We start from the raw sequence: 17,281 nt of genomic DNA on the forward strand, positions 1-17,281 counted from the left end.
CACATTCTGAAGCACTTTATGGGATCAGGCCTAAGAGAGTTTTTTAAAAAGGAGAGAGACAAAGAGGAGGTAGTAATGGGGATCACTTAACATTTTGGACTTATGGAAGCGGAGTAGAGCTAAGGGCCCTTTGGTGTGTTTAGTGCTACCTTAAGCTTTGAGTTCTGTGTTTACTGTTTGAATACCATAAAACATGACGGATCAGATGTAGTGAACTTTGTGACAATACCTGTAGTTTAAAATAGCTTTAAGCATTATAGCAGCTGTCTCCTTGTTTGTGCCTGGAAGTGGATTTCAGGGTGCATGTAGCAGGGTTGACACCTGCTCCTCCTGGAAGGGCCTGAGATAGCCCAGGGAGCAGGCAGCATAAAGGCTGAGCTGATTGGGGGAAGTGGTTGCAGCTGGGGCCACGCCCCAATCAGGCCTCAGCAGGCCCTATAAAGGCCAGGGAGCCAGGAGCTCAGGATAGAGAGTCTCTCTCTGTTGTCAGAGAGAAGGGCCTGGCTGCAGGGAGCTAGACAAAGAGTACCTGAGTGGAGCAGGGCTGGGGAAAGGCTGGGGAGCTCCAGCCTGGAAAGCCCCAGGCTGTGGCTGAGCGGAAGGCCAAGGGGTACTGGGGGTTGCAGAGGGCAGCCCAGGGCTAGGCCAAGGCAGCAGGTCCAAACCGCCCTTGCCAGTGATGAGTGGCCTATACTGCAGTCTGCCCCAGGGAGCAGGGGCTAGTTGGTGACTGGCAGTGGCCTAGTACTGAGGCAAAGTGGGGATAGCGGGTGGGGGTTCCCCAGGGTGGGGAGACCCAGATCTGTGAGGCAGGGGGCAGCATCCCAGTAATAGGGGCACCGGGTCCTGGAAGGGACACGGGCGCCAAAAGAGGACAGGTGGATCACCAGCCTGTAGAGGGCGCTCCAGAGGCTGGTGAGATGATTCCCCGGAGTAACCAGCAGGAGGTGCCGCAGGGATGAGTCTGGACCTTTACAGTGCAGGAGTAATATATTCAACATGCCATACTCTGCTGCAAGTTTCATGGCTGCATTGCCTCCCCTTCCTTCCCCTGATCCCCCACCTGTAGTGTCAGGAGAGTTCCAGTTATAAATGGGCCACATAGCTCAGCAGTGATGGGCTTTCACAAGAAGTCTGATGATTATCTGCACCACTGAAACTTCAGACTTGGTTGAAAAGCTCTTCGGTCCAGAAATTTCATTTTCCACTTTCTGCATGCTCCTGCCACAGAGTGAGACGGCACTAGTGACTTCAGTCTACTGGGCTTCTCCACCTCTGCAGAGCTCCCCACGTGACTCAGCAAGCAAGAGAGCAGTCTTTTTGTGGCCATGGAACTAGCATTTGAATCCAGTTCAGACCTAGATTAACTGGTGCAGACGGTTGGCATGCCAATAATAAAAAGAACTAAAGAAAATGGGGCAGTTCAATATAATGAACTTTTTAGGGCTTAATTTTAATCATAGACATGTAGACGGGTACCATCTTATAGCACACCTTGGAACATCAGCTGCAGTGCTAACATCCTATTGAAATGCTGACTAAGCTACTGGCCCATTTAAAGTCGAGCTAAAAGTTGGCGTACTTGCTTAGTTTGTAAACTGTTTGGAGCAAAGACTGTCTTTGTAAAAAGGGTTGATACTGTGCCTAGTACTATGGTAGCTCAGTGCTTGATTGGGGCTCTTAGACAATCCCATAACACAAATAATAAATAATATTTATAGTACTCTTGGTACTGAAGCTATTCAGTACTTTAAATGTTTGTGGTTCAACTGAGAAAAAAATCAGTTAATTAACTTTTTAGCATAATGCCTGCACTTCTAACAGTCCATGCTAAGGAGAGCTGCAAAGATTCATATAGACACCAGTGCTCAAATCTCCAGAGCCAGTTTGAGAACACTTGCAAGACCCAAAATGACATAGTGCTGCAATCTTAGGTCTCAGCAAGATTATCTGAAGTGATGGATTCTTGTGGGGTTTTGTAGATGGCAGTACCCCTGTTGGCTTTGGGACTGAAAGAAGCGAGGGGCCCTAGTGTCTACCCTTCTTGAAGAGAAGTTTGGAAAGGAATAGCTCCCAGCATCCAAAGCTGGCTCTACAAGCTTCTTAACATAGTTAGGGGAAGTGTTTCAGTTCAATACATAGGTAGATAGGGATAGATACATTAAATAGGTGCGATATACCATTATATTTATATACCACTCCCTTTATCCTTCAGCTACCATCTATGACATTTATGAACTATTACTAGCCATTTGAGTTAATATGTTTTTATAATTACTAAACATTATGAGCCAAGTTTTCAGACATGGATGCCTAAATTATGCATACACACTTTGCACCTGGGCGTGTGATGATTCAGTGCAAGGACCTTTATATAATATACATAAATGAAGTTTTTTAGTTGACTACTAGGTGTTCACAATTATACATATGCAGTTATGAGTGTAAAAATGCACATTACTAAATCTGGGATTACATAAATACCACATCCAGAATATTTTAGGTTGTTGTCAGAAGAGAAACTTCAGAACACTCCAAAGGCATTAGATAAAGTAGAATTAAAATTTAAACTTGGGGAAAGAAAACAAAATATTGTTACTTTTATGCTGGAGATTCATCTCTGTTTGTAGTATGTAAATAACACCATGTCAGTGGTAGAATGTGAATTGTTTTAAAACATTCTGGTTATCTTCTCTCCTCCTTTGGAAGCCTGTAATGATTCAATTGGTCAGAGAGTCTAATCTTTTTAACCTTAATCAACTGATCTGTTTTCATTTGCCTTTTAGTAAAACAGCTGATTGTCAACAGATTTCTTTCAAATTACTGTAAATTTTACCTCAATCATCTGATCAGAATATCTCTGATCAATAAGACTTCTTAGTCAGTCTACAGGTTATATTCAGATTCCAGTTTGAAATTTCCAATGCACAAACATTAAAACTTTCCTATTGTGCATCTGTTATCAGTCTCCTTCCCTTTCACGATCATACAAAGATAAAAACTTAAATTTTCAAAAGTGACTAGTAATTTCTGGTGTCCAATTCTGGATGCCTGAGAAGGGTCTACATTTCAGAAGCTGGGGATCAGCGCTTTTTGAAAATCGGGCCCCTTTAAAATATTTAAAGTTGCACATCGAAAAACGGAGGCATCCAAAATCACTAGTCACTTTTGAAAATTAAGTTCCTTGTTACAGGCTAAGAACTACACCCACTTATACTGATTTTACTGTCCATACTCTTGACAGCTGCTGAATAAATGTTTGTTTAGGTAAATCAATTAGGGCACAGGAAATATAGTATTCAAGTGTTGGCATGCTAGTCTCATCATCAACTCAATTAACTACAATGATTCTAAACTCCTCATGGAGCATTATTATTTCTATGCCACCAAATTCTTATTAATAAAAGCCCAATGCCGAGTTACTCTGTGTGATTACCCTGCCACCAAAGACATCAATACTGAACTTCCACCAATAGACATAATACTATTCCTAGCTCTTATTTTCTTACTAAATGAACGGATGTTCTTCACTAGCTCCAATCTGTGAAGCTTTTTTCTCTTGTAATCTCAAGAAGGTTTTCAAAAAGTTTATTACCGTTAACAGAGAGCTAAATGGAAGCCTGGGTGTGTATCAGTGATAGAAGAATCCTTACAGTAGCTAGAAGTAAGACGATAAACACTACCTATTTTTAATTAGAAATGTTCTCTTTCTGCCTCCCCCTCTTTGCCCCATTTCTCACAATGTTTATCTGAATTTGTTTTCCACTCTGCCCACTCTCTGCTCTATTTTTTCATCCATTTCTTAATCTGACTTTTTTTCCACTTCGCTCCCTCGTCCAAGGTTCACCAGGAAACCTTCCAAGCTCCGGCAGGGGATCCATAGGAGGGGTACTGGCTGAGATGAACTGAGAGATGAGCTAAAAAACTATGACCTTCCATTGACTAAAGCCCCAATCCTGCAAAGACTTCAGGGGATGGAGAAATCAACATTACAGTGGTGAGTAGGATAGACTTAACTTTTAGAAAAGACAGTATCATTCTTAATACAAACTTTATCAAGGAAGAAATTTTGCAATATAATTTCTGAAATAATAAATAATATAATTTCTGAAATCTCCTGAAACTACAGTGATACCTTATTTTGTATATATATAAATATATAGGGAAACTTGAGAGACATAGCCAGATATTAGAGAAAGTGCTGGAACTGATATACTGGGCAGGTGAAAAACAGATGACAGAAACTGCCCTGAGAAAAATCATTACAGCTGGTAGAATTTTTTGTTTGGTTGAAATGTTTTTTCAACGCAGAATGGCTTTTTTCAATCAAACAGAAATTGCTATGGGAAATGTTCATTTTCATTAAAAAAATCAACAATCTGAAGCCAACCAAAAATCACTTTCTGGTTGCTGACAACCAAAACAAGTTTTGGTTAGTTTTGTATTTTGGACTGAAATGTGTCTGGTTTTGGTTGCTGAAAACAAACATTTTTAGTGTGCTTCCAGCACCTACACGTGAAGGTTCAAAGCATTACAAACATCCCACAACCTATTCTAGAATCTTCTCTCTATTTTGTGGTTAACCATTCTTTATGATTATCTCCTCTGTCTTCTCCATTTCTCACTAGGGGTATTCCTTTCTTTTCTTTGTTAGCTGCAAGTCTTAGGGAATCTCATTATTTGGGAAATGACTTTCTTTCTCTGATCTTACATATTTTTGCCTGATAGAGTTCATTTATTTTAATTAACCTTTAATTACATGTCCTTGTTCTTTCAAAAGACAAAATACAGGAATTGAATGATGAGTCACAAAAAAGATACTGATTTTTAAAAAGTATATAAAATTCAACAAGACCAGTGCACAAAAATGAGCACCATAGAAACAGTTAAATGTAGTTGAAAAACTGGGCTTTTTTTAGCTATCATTTATACATAAGAGAGTGAACTAAAAAATAAGGCCTAAAAGTTTATAGAAAAATAAAGCATCACAAGGCATTATTGATATTTAGATAGCAAGACTGCATCAGATCTTTCAACAGCTGTATTACTGTTCCCTCTAAGCTGTGCGAGTGTGCGCACGCACACAAATCCTAAACACCACACATATGGCGAAACTCCGTGCACACAAAAATTTGCACAGAAGGAACTTTTTGCGCACACGGCCTGTCAAAAATTTGCACAGAAGAAATGTTTTGTGCACATGGCCTGTCAAAAATTAGAGGGAACATTGAGCTGTATCCAGTTCATCACCTATAAGAAGTACTATTATTTATTAAACTAATACAATTAGAGACTTTGCATTATAATAGAAAAAAAATCACTTATTTTGAATTAAATATAGTTTACAATAATAACACTAATGTCTAAAACCCCAGAGAATATAATTCAGATGATAAAGATAATATTTGTTGCATTAATTGAGTGTTGTTTTAGCAATATCAGGAAAAAAGTTAAATATTATTTTCATTTAACTGCAGATGGCTTATGCATTTCCAGGCCTAATTATCTGATCTTTGTGATATGCTGTTGTGAAAATGAGTATAATATTTCTAGTTACAGCAGAAGTATTTTACAAAATAGAAGATGTTTTAAAACATATATAACACACTTTTAGTATGTTTAAAAGAGGGTCAATTGCAACCAATTAAATTTTAAAAGTTGAAACTTTAACTCAGAGCTCTTAGCAACACTAAATTCAGAAATGCTCCCAAATCTAAATATTTGTAGAGGTAATGAAGTTTTTAGTGAATTTTAATTTACAGCAAACAAGCAAGTTATCTTTGATACGTGTTCCAATTAGAGCTTTAGGCACCAATTCAGCAAACATAGTTGCATGCACTTAACCTTACTCACATGACCAAAGTTAACGATAAGAACATAAGAACAGCCATACTGGGTCAGAGCAAAGGTCCATCTAGCCCAGTATCCTGTCTTCCGACAGGGACCAGTACCACGTACCCAGAGGGAATGAACAGAACAGGTAATCATCAAGTGATCCATCCCCTGTCACCCATTCTCAGCTTCTGGCAAACAGAGGCTAGGGATACCATGGCTGCCCATCATGGCTAAATAGCCATTGAGGAATCTATCCTCCATGAATTTGTCTAGCGCTTTTTTGAACCCTGTTATAGTCTTGACCTTCACAACATCCTCTGGCAAAGAGTTCCACAGGTTGACTGTGCATTGTGTGAAGAAATACTTCCTTTTATTTGTTTTAAACCTGCTGCCTATTAATTTCATTTGGTGGTCCCTAGTTCTTGTGTTATGAGAAGAAGTAAATAACACTTCCTTATTTACTTTCTCCACACCAGTCATGATTTTATATTCAATCATATCCCCCCTTAGTCGTCTCTTTTCCAAGCTGAAAAGTCCCAGTCTTACTAATCTCTTCTCATACAGAAGCTGTTCCACACCCCTAATCATTTTTGTTGCCCTTTTCTGAACTTTTTCCAATTCTACTATATCTTTTTTGAGATGGGGCAATGACATCTGCACGCAGTATTCAAGATCTGGGTGTCCCATGGATTTACAGAGAGGCAATATGATATTTTCTGCCTTATTATCTATCCCTTTCTTAATGATTCCCAACATTCTGTTCGCTTTTTTGACTGCCGCAGCACATTGAGTGGATGTTTTCAGAGAACTATCCACAATGACTCCAAGATCTTTCTTGCATGGTAACAGCTGATTTAGACCTCAGCATTTTATATGTATACGTGGGATTATGTTTTCCAGTGTGTATGACTTTGCATTTATCACCATTGAATTTCATCTGCCATTCTGTTGCCCAGTCACCCAGTTTTGTGAGATCCTTTTGTAGCTCTCCACAATCCCTCAAGGAAGGTGTTTCTTCCCCTGCATCTCCCTTGATCCAAATTTGGAAGTTCTGAAAATCTCACAAGAAAGATGTCCTCACAAGATTTCCAGCCTGTTTTTTTCAACCAAACAATTTCAATACGTTCAATGAGTTCCCGATAAGCATCTGGCTTTTAGATGTTTATCCAAAATTTTGAACCTACTGAGGCTTGTTCTTGCTAATCTGTCACCACTGCATGATAACATCGCATTTATTTCATATTCCTGTAACCACACAGCAAAGACAGGGAGATAATTTATAAATCTGCAACTTCTCCCTTATCTTGGTTTAGATAATGAGGTTACCTAATAAACCTAACAGTCACAAGCAAAAATTCAGATTGCTTCTCTGCTTTTCAAAAATATGGAAGGGGTGAGTTGCTACAAAAACCCTATTTTAAAAGACTCTTCACTGGCTTTTCTCACATAAAATGTAAATTTTAAAATTGATATGCATTTTCAATGTTACTGGGTCACCAGTATGAGAGGATGTTTGCAGGGGATGTTCTGTTACTAATTTTAAAATAGCAATGGAAAACGTAAGAAATATCTACAGGGGAAATATGAATTCACAGTGTTGCTGCTAAGATGTCTTAAAGTAAAAATCAATAACAATATGTAAAGCTTTTCATCTGCCAACACTTATACAAGTAAGCAGTCCCATTGGAGTCAGTGGAACTATTCATGTCAGTAAAGTTAAGCATGTGTGCACGTCTGCAGGATCAAGGCCAAAGTAACTGATTTTATTTAGGCTATGTCTACACTAGAGGGCTTACGGCAGCACAGGTGTACCGGTGCAGCTGCGCTGCTGTACCATCTCTCGTGTAGCCACCCTATGCTGAAGAGCGAGAGCTCTCCCATCGATATAATTAATCCACTCTCAAACTGCAGCAGTAGCTATGTCACTGGGAGCATTGTGCACACTAGCACTTATGCCAGCATAACTTATGTCGCTCAGGGGGATGGAATATTCACCCCCCTGAGCAACATACATTTTGCCAACATAAGCTGTAGTATCAGAGGGGTAGCCGTGTTAGTCTGAATCTGTAAAAAGCAACAGAGGGTCCTGTGGCAAGACTTCTGAAGAAGTGAGGTTCTTACCCACGAAAGCTTATACTCCCAGTACTTCTGTTAGTCTCAAAGGTGCCACAGGACCCTCTGTTGCTTTATAAGCTGTAGTGTAGACATAGCCTCAGATTCATAGTTGAAGTGTCCAAAAGTCATTACCATATGACCAACGCATCACTGCGAGATACAAAATGAGTTGACCATCTCAGACTGCTTCCTTCTAGGCAGGTCTCCATGTAGCAAAAACTCCCTCACACCCTTAGCTGCCCCACCAGGGAGATGTGCCAGTAAGCTTTGTGCATCACCCCGGATTTCAAGTGCACCACTTAGACGCACGTGAACCCTTATCATCGTGGAGTTGCACAACTGGTTTTATTTACCACTACCAGAAATAGTAGAATCTTGCACTTCACTTGTGTGAATGTTAAAGGTGAACATCTATATATGTATTATATTGTTTGTAAATGTTGCACTTAGTAAAGCAACTATTCTTCACTGGGAAAGAGCCACATGCAATGTGGGAATCCTCAGAGTTCAGCCATTTTTGAGTTATCAATGTGCAAAATGAGGCTGTGAAAGTGCAATTACCTAACTCAGGGATTCTCAGCCTGGGGTTTAGAACCACTATCCTTGAGTTTGGGCACAGAGTGAGGGGCAGGCTGCAATTTTTTCTCTCGTATCGTGCAAGGGTTCACAATATAGTAAGGTTTGAAAAACCACTGACCTCACTCCAAAATGAAAGGTGAGGTTTTACTCAAACCTGTGAGAAAAGTTTACCAAAGATGAAGGATGGAGAGTTTGGAAAGTTAGGAACAAATGACAATCAGGTATTATAATGGAAATCTGTATATAATCTTAACATTAGTGAATTCTATAATAACTCTAGTTCTATAATAAGTCCAGGGAATCGTCAATAATGGCAGTTTTTGGAGCACAGCTCCCATAAGACAGCATTGATTCTTCACTTCCACTTTAACAAATGTATTAAAATGTTGCTAATATTGCAGTATAATTCAGTCAGTATAAACACCGATTAAGAACCTGAGCTTGCACCCTTTGAAATCGGTGGGAATTTTGTCACTAATGTCAGTGGGATCAGGAATGGGCTCTTGAGGACCTGAGTAGTTTGATACAACTCATATATATCAATGAGTAATGAAAACCAAATCCAGAAACTTCAAGAATAGACTAGTCACAAAAAACCTGACTAGCTTTCATAATTTATCACAAATAAATGAGCGGGCTCCCTGCACATTTTCAAGACTGAATGAGCCATGTGCACTTGCAGGTAGGAAACTGCTTCTTGTTGGAGAGCTAACTAAGCTAAAATGGTAGATTTTTTTTTTTTATTAATGCAACTTTGCAATTCTCAGGAAACAACATCATCTCGCATTCAGTCATTCTGAAACTGGGGCTCAGATTTCCATCCTAGAGTCTCACAGGTTCTCTTAGACAAGGATACCCTAAAGTTTTAAGTGGGGCAACACTCAAATATAATTTTGCACTCAATTTCTTTACAGTATTTCAATCTGACATGGTTTCAGTAAAACAGGGAGTGATTTTTGGTTTCAAAACACTTGCCACGTGTTCATACCTCAATTTCTACAAAGAAAACAGGCCCGATTCTGCCAGTATTTAATCCTGCCCCTTAAATGGTGATGATATGTTTAAGCAATGGTTCTCAACCTATTTACCATTGTGGGCCACATATGCAGCTCTCTCTGCGTTATGTGGGCCACATCCACACAATATATATACTAACAGTAGAGCCGTGCAGATGTCACATGGGCCGCAGCTGTGTGCTGATCGGGCCACAAGCAGCCCGTGGGCCGCTGGTTGAGAGCCATTAGTTTAAAGACTACTTTTGTTTATTTATTTGGGTGGGCTGTTGGGTTATTTTTGCTGAAGGTAAGTGGATGGTTGTTTTCAAGATATTTTTTATTTTCTCCCTGGAGGTGGTAAGGGATAGGAATACTTTTCTTTTTAAAAACATTCATCAATATATTCCTGTTAACAGTAAGGAAACCAAAATCTGTGCATTTCCCCTGAGGATTGGTACCTAGTGTTAAAAGTAGACAGATTCCTCTGATTTACATAACTTCTACAGTGCTTAATACTTTTGTTAGTGACGAATATGCCTCATTGGCCAAAGCCACTCTCATTTGACTATCTCTGAAGTTACATGTTAACAAACAATCCACACACAGGGAGAAATATATTACAAATGTGTAAATTGATAGCTATGTATTACAGACACAGAACTATTACCACCCCTACCATAGTTTCAATTACACCATTTACCTATCCTACACATGTGGCTTATTAGCTACATTATTCGATTTTCTTGAATTATGGTCAGGAATCTTAGGGATGCTATGTTATTTTCAAACTTATATTTGCATATGTGGCATGTTGTTGGGTAGATGTCCTTTAAACTGTACAACCCCTCAGGGTTGTATTCCAGGCTTTATTCTTTTGCATATTTATAATCTTTCTCATGACAGCATCATTCATAGACCTGGGATTGATTGTAACCTCTGCGCCAATATTAGCTCACTCTAGGGGCCTGATTCTCCTCTCAGTTAAACCAGTTTTATACAGGTTGTAAATCTACTGACGCCTAAGTTACACTGAAGTGAGTAAGAGAAATATCAGGTCCTAGGTATCTATTGCTAGGGAACCCCACGGGGAAGATTTATGCTTTTTCAGCTCACCCTCTGGCTTATTCAGATCTGGACTTGGGCGACTACTTGTATCTCAAAGCCACAAGCTGACATGATAGAACCGTTTTTGGGCGGCCCCTATGGATATTTTCACCTTTCTATTGTCCAGATTTTGCATCCAGCAACAGCAGATACTAGACATGTCAGTGCTCTTATTGATTCTGGGTCACTTGTGAAGCATGGAAATGTCACCATTGAGAAACCCTGTGATTACTGTGACTAAGCGATAGTTAGGCTGTCGCCATTACTTACTCAGCAGGATGTGGAAACTGCTCTCCAAGCTTTGGCTTCACTATCTCTGCTATGTGAAGTCCAGAAGTTCACCTGCTTTGTAATTATCTATAAGCAAATAAGCAAGTCTGTTCGCTCTGTATTCTGAGGTGCCTCTTCCCCCCCACACCTTTCTCTCCCAGGTCACCCTAGTTTATGGATGATCTGTGACAAATGAAGCAAGAGGGAAGATATCTGGAGTGACAAGAGTAGACGTCTCATGCCAAGGCTGATTGGTTCCAACATGCAGATCTTTTAGGAACTCTGTTGCTGTGACTCTAGGTAGAGGGCAAAAAAAAGTTCTTTTCCTCCACCATAGCATCTACAAAATCTCAGTCAGCAAGTTCATTGTAGGTGGTAGATAGTTCAGATTTACCAGGCTATCTCAGCTCAGTAGCTGGTCTGAGATCTTCCCGTTGAGAGGACATTGTTTACTATTTTGCTAACAAGACTGATCACATTAGGGATAGGTTTTCTTCTTCAGTGGTCACAGTGCACACTCTTGAGGGGACAAAAGACTTGTCTTCTCTGCTAGAGTTCGGCCAACGATGCTCCTCAGTTGTTGGGAGAACGTCATCCCACAACTGTGCTTTGGATCCAGGGAATCCATGTCTTTTCTGGCTGATGAAAGGCAGTGGGGAAGTACTGGGTCCCTTATGTGTGAAGATTGTCAAGGCCTCTTTTAGAGAGGGCAGACTGCCTATTGCTCACCCAGTCCAAAAGAGCTCAAGTGTGGTGACTTTGAGGGTATGCTGCAAAAGACGGCTGTTTGAGAGGCCGTCTGGAGACAGCTGAGGAAATGCATCCCACAGTGATGCAGAGGACCAGTGACTGGCTGGCTGGCCAACCGAGTTCCTATGGAACAACTTTCAATTTGGCTGAGGTTTAAAATAATTGTGTTTATTCCATTTATACCATTAATTATGGTACAGTGCCTAGAACCTGGGATAGGCATTGTGACAAATGAAGGGGGGGGAGGGATAGCTCCCTTTTATGGACACCCAGCCAGCCAGTTAGCTATAAAGTCCCTCTTGCTGACTCTTCTCTGCTTGCTTTACCTGTAAAGGGTTAAAAAGTCTCCCTGGCTAGGTAAAAGGAAGGGAGTGGGCACCTGACCAAAAGAGCCAATGGGAGGGCTAGAACTTTTTAAAATTGGGAAAAAAACTTCCCTTTGTTTGTTGTTGTTGTCTGGAGAGAGGGGACAGAGCAGGACAGGGCTGGAGCTATGCTGTAAAAAACTTTAAAACCAGGTATGAAAAAGCATCAAATCATACCTCAACCCTACTTATCTGAAACCCCAAATATGTAAGTAATCAGGGAATGTCTAGGAAGACGCGATTAGATTTTTTATTTCTTATTGGCCTGTGGACTCCTCTGTGCTAATCCCAGATGCTTTTGTTTTGCTTGTAACCTTTAAGCAGAACCTTAAGAGAGCTATCTTGATGCTTAATTTTTGTAATTGTTTCTTTTAAGATCTAGCAAAAAGTTTAAGTTCCAAATGTATTTCCTTTCTTTTTGGGTTTAATAAAATTTACCTTTTTATAAGAATAGGATTGGATTTTTGTGTCCCTAAGAGGTTTGTGCATATGTTGTTTAATTAGCTGGTGGCAACAGCTGATTTCCTTTGTTTTTTTCCTCAGCTCTTCCCAGGAAGGGGAGGGTGAAAGGGCTTGAGGGTACCCCACAGGAAGAAATTCCCAAGTGTTCCTTCCTGGGTTCTCAAAGGGGGGGAAGGGGGTTGCACTTGAGTAGTGGCAGAATCTATCCATCTAAAGTCAGAGAGAAGCTGTGACCTTGGGAGTTTAATACCAGCCTGGAGTGGCCAGTATTAATTTTTTTAAATCCTTGCGGACCCCCACCTTCGGAGTGCCAGAGTGGGGAATCAGCCTTGACAGGCATCTTTATTATTTTAAAGCTATATAAATAAATATTACAATTAATAAAAAAAAATCAGGGCCCGACAAAGAATGGGCTATACCTGGGTCACCCACAAAGGCTCACCAGCAGGCAACACAAAATATTCCCTTTATGTCCTCCGGGGGACCCTGCCAGCTCAGGCAGTGAGTGACCAGCCTCAGGAACCTGAGTTCCCTCTCACTTCGACTAGTGTAAACCAGGAATAACTCCACTGACATTAATGTCCCTTCACCAGTGTGAATCTATTACAAAAGGGCAGGTGGGAATTCATCACTGGGCTATAACCAGTGGAGCTGATAAGAGGGCAGGGAGGGATGAATTGCACTTGGCACAAGGGAGGTGCAGAGTTAGCTACACCCGTTTCATGCCCGAATCCTGTACACAGGACTCCTGAGCATTGGGCATTCCTTTACTCTGTCTATTACTCACGGCTGCAGTGACCATCCGGGGCTGATCTGGTTCCACCTGCCTGACCCCGCATAGGGAAAATGCAAAGTTGCCCCTCTGAGGCCCTGCACTGTTCCTTTGAATGCTCACTACAGAAGGAGAAGCATGTCCCAGACCTTGACCTTGCATCCCCCATGATGGTGCACTGTGAGGCCAGTAGACCGTCGGCCATGCAGCATCTTCCTGCATGTGCAAGTGTTTGAGTTAGAAAGGAAAGCCTTGTGAAACTTCAATATTTGGAAAATCAAAGTATTTATTATAATAAATAACAATGAAAGAGATATCAAATAAGCAGCTCTTTCAAATGTATCATTCTATAAATATTATAGTAACAGCTGTTAAGTTATATCATATTTCATGTAAAAGCCTCTGGTACATTTTTATAAATAAATTCACACTATTAATTTATATAAATAAATGCACTGTATAATTATTGCTGTTCAATAAATTAGCATTAAATATTAAAAGATTGTCAATACTTTTTGTTAAAAGAACCTGAAATATTTGTTTTCTAGAGAAGGATCAATTTAACAAAGACGGCAAAATTTCCTAGAAAGATTTTCAAGTTAAAGATATTGGGAAAGATGCAGGCATGCATCATCACTGCATAGCTTTCAAAATAGCCACTTTTGCTTGTGCACATAGGCCCCAATCAACAAAATACTTAAGCACTTGGTTAAAGTTGAAATGTTTGGCACTGTTAAATAACTACCACTCCTATAGGTGCTTCTTCTTAATAGATAAATGGTTTGAATCATAGCAGTGGTTTCCTGGAGGTTCTTTCAGTTTTTCTTCTTGTTTCCTCCCTTACTAGTAGCAATTCTCTTCGGTGCTTCAGTGCATGCATTTTCCATGTAATCAAAGAGCAAATCCAGCTCCCCAATTGCTTTGTTCTTTCCACTAACTCCCAACTATATATAGAGAGAAAAAAAAATTCTTTAATATCTCATTATGTCACCAAAGATTTAGATTAGAATATAGTATTTTCGTAGAAATAGGGCTAAATCCTGTTCACTTTACTCTTACAAATAATTCTGTTAATGTCAGTAGACCTCAAGATGTAAACTACCTAATCCAAACCATGCCAAAGCTGGATTGTTCCCTATAGTCTATATTCCATGACCTTGCCCAATTCCATTTTAAATTACTCCAGAGATGTATCAAGTGAACATAGAAATCACACAACGTACAATAGCATCATAACGGTGCTGAGGTTTGGCCTTATGATGCTTTTAATATGACATCTGAGGAAGTTGTCCCTAGCTGATTGCCTAATTCGCTGAACAGTCCGGCCTACAGTCTCTTTCCAATAAGAGATCAGATTGTGCACTAGATTCCTCTACAATTCCGCCATAGTTGGTGGAGGAAGTTTTTAAGTTCTAAAAATATATTTATTTTCTTTTAAGGTTAAAAATTGCAGTGACTTCTGTAACATTTAATCAATTAATTAAGTGCACATGGTGCTCTCTCTATTACAGTTTGCATATCATTACAATCTCAGTTTTGGCAATAAAGAACATAAGGTCCAGGTTACTATTTCAGGGACATACTTGCATAGCGCCATTAACAAACACAGGCCCCAATCCTGCCAGTGCTTACACATGGGAGTAATTTCATGCAAGTGAGTAATCTCTTAACTTCAGTGAAAATATTCACTTGCAGGATCTGGGCTGTAGATAAGATATGATCTCTGTGCCAAAAATCTTACAATCTAACTAAACAAGATAAAGGAGGAGTAAAAATGTCCCTAGCCCCCCTATCACCACTGCAGCCCTCACCCCTTAAATAATCTCTGCACACTTTAGAAGGTTAGCTTCACAACTAGGTTTTTTTCTGCATTAAACTGTTTATAGTTTTGGATTACACAAGAGCCAACATAAATGGGTTTTTTTCCATCATTAGTCACCGCTGATAATGGGCCTGATCCAAAGTTCATTGGAGTTAACAGAAAGACCCCAACTGACTTCAGTGGGCTTTGGATCAAGCTCAACAGGGACATTGGAACAATAATGAAAAATAATGACCTGGCAAATCACTGCCAATTCATTAATCTGTTGGTCTTAAAATCAGCAAGTAAGTTATTTGTAATAGCTACTTGGGGGCCTGGCACTGGTCTTGTTAAAACAAACGTACCTGTTTCATTTTGTCTTTCATTTCTTCCAGGTTCTTTTCGACATGTTCTCTGTGTCCTGAGAATTTCTGAAAAACAAAAGCCAGGGTTTGGTTGGTGACTGTGTGACAGTGCGGTTTTTCTGTTTCACACCTTTCTATTAATCTACTTGATTTCACAAACCTAAATTTGGGTATCTTGATCTGAGGTTTCCTTTGATTTCACCACCCAGTGGGTGGTCACCTTGCCATTACAGCACACTGCAAAGGCTACACTTGAAATTCAAAAGCCACCTGAGAGCAGAACAAAGGATGGGAACAAGAGACGAGAAGGTGCAAGAGAGAGAAGATGGGAAACAGCCAGGGTCTATACAAGTGTGCCATACTTACGCAGCCACTTAGCTCTTTGCTCAGAGCTTCTAAGAACTGTGCCACCTCCTGGATGTGTGGATAATGGTTCCTGGGTGCAGAGAGAAGTACTTCATTCACTATGATCTCTATTACCCTCTTCATCACATAGCAGCGATTAGTCTCCTGCAAAACACAAAGTAGGAGGGTCACACTATATAATAACAGACCAATAAATGCAGCTTAGGCAGCTGGCTGTGTGCAGCATATGTAAAGCTCACCTGGACATTAACGTACAGCTGCTGTCCAATGAGCCTGTTGTCTGTGTCCTGGTCCGAGATCCTAGCCTGAGAGGTAGAAAGGAAGTCAGCATTCTACAACAATAGTGCCGGACACTACAAGGGACACCCTGCTTTGAGTGACGGCTGCCGGATTCGGGGATTATACCTCAGAGGGGACCCTGGTGAGATGGAGAAGGCTCAGCCTACTGGGGAGGAGGGAGAGTCAGAAGTGTGTAGAAGGTTACACTCTTAGGAGGAGCTTACTAGTTATTTCTAGAGTCATGTCCATGCCCAGCTTTGAATGGGGCGAGGGAGAGAGAGAAATGAAAACTCTTGTTTCAAAATTTGCCAGCCCCAGGTAAAGCAGAAGAAATTTAGCTGAGTGCACAGCAGTTCATTAGAAATAAGCTGTGCTTCACCAGTGGGTTATCCCTCCACAGATCGCTGGGGGAGTTACAGTGGGTTGTGGTTTCACAAAGCTATGTACTTAGCAGGTAGTATACTATACTTGCCTCTAAAAGCATCACTGCAGCATAAGTACATGTCCATGTAGAGGTGGGAGGCAGGGGTAGAAAGAAAGTGGAATATGGGAGGGGAGACCCATGGAGAGGAGAGAGAGCACTCAAGTACTACCATAATAGATAGATAGGTTACTATACCAGTTTGGCCAACGTGTAGGTGCGATTCCTGATGTAGGATTCCTGGAAGCTGATCTTTCTGAGTCTGCAGGAGTGACTGGCAGGAGCAACTCCTGCTCCTTTTGGAGGCATGGGGAGGGCCAGGAGAAGGAGAGGAAGACAGCAGAAGCAGAAAAAGATCCATGCCGGGGAGCACCTCATCCAGTTCTGTATGGACACCATGGCTTAAAATCCAAAGTAGTGGTTTCAGCTGGGTCACAGCTACAGTACTCTGCACTGATGAAAAAGAAAGACGGCCATCATCAGAGAGAGAGACTGGGTAAGACAAAGCAAGAAAGCCAGGTAGACTTCAAATCTTACCTTTGCTGGGATTCTTGTTGTGCTATGCAGGAGTCTAGGTGCATCTTATATAGACCCAGCAGCATCTTTTTCCTCAGTGTCTGGTGATGAATTAAAAATGACATCAGCAAGTCTCTTACTTTCCAGCATCCTCTTCTGAGAATAACCACCACCAAAACCCACACAGAACACAACCGCAAGGGCTTTGCACTCTTCTGTTTCTTATAAGAAGTAACCCCATTTTTAATGTTGGGGTAGACAGGGGCTTTTCCTGACGTATTGGTGA

At 40.7% G+C, this 17,281-nt stretch overlaps 1 protein-coding gene across 1 annotated transcript; it reads right to left on the reverse strand.

Moving 5' to 3' along the window:
* Positions 1-14,062: 14,062 nt before the first annotated feature.
* IL22 (interleukin 22) lies at positions 14,063-16,911 on the reverse strand. Its single transcript, XM_054022963.1, has 5 exons — positions 16,678-16,911; positions 16,019-16,084; positions 15,780-15,923; positions 15,414-15,479; positions 14,063-14,191 (listed from the first exon to the last, which is right to left on the reverse strand). Exons 1-5 carry the CDS (start codon positions 16,876-16,878, stop codon positions 14,063-14,065), a joined length of 606 nt encoding a protein of 201 aa, XP_053878938.1. The 5' UTR covers positions 16,879-16,911.
* Positions 16,912-17,281: the final 370 nt, after the last annotated feature.

Source organism: Malaclemys terrapin, chromosome 1 (genome assembly GCF_027887155.1).
Source record: "Malaclemys terrapin pileata isolate rMalTer1 chromosome 1, rMalTer1.hap1, whole genome shotgun sequence".
NCBI classification, from domain to species: Eukaryota; Metazoa; Chordata; order Testudines; family Emydidae; genus Malaclemys; species Malaclemys terrapin.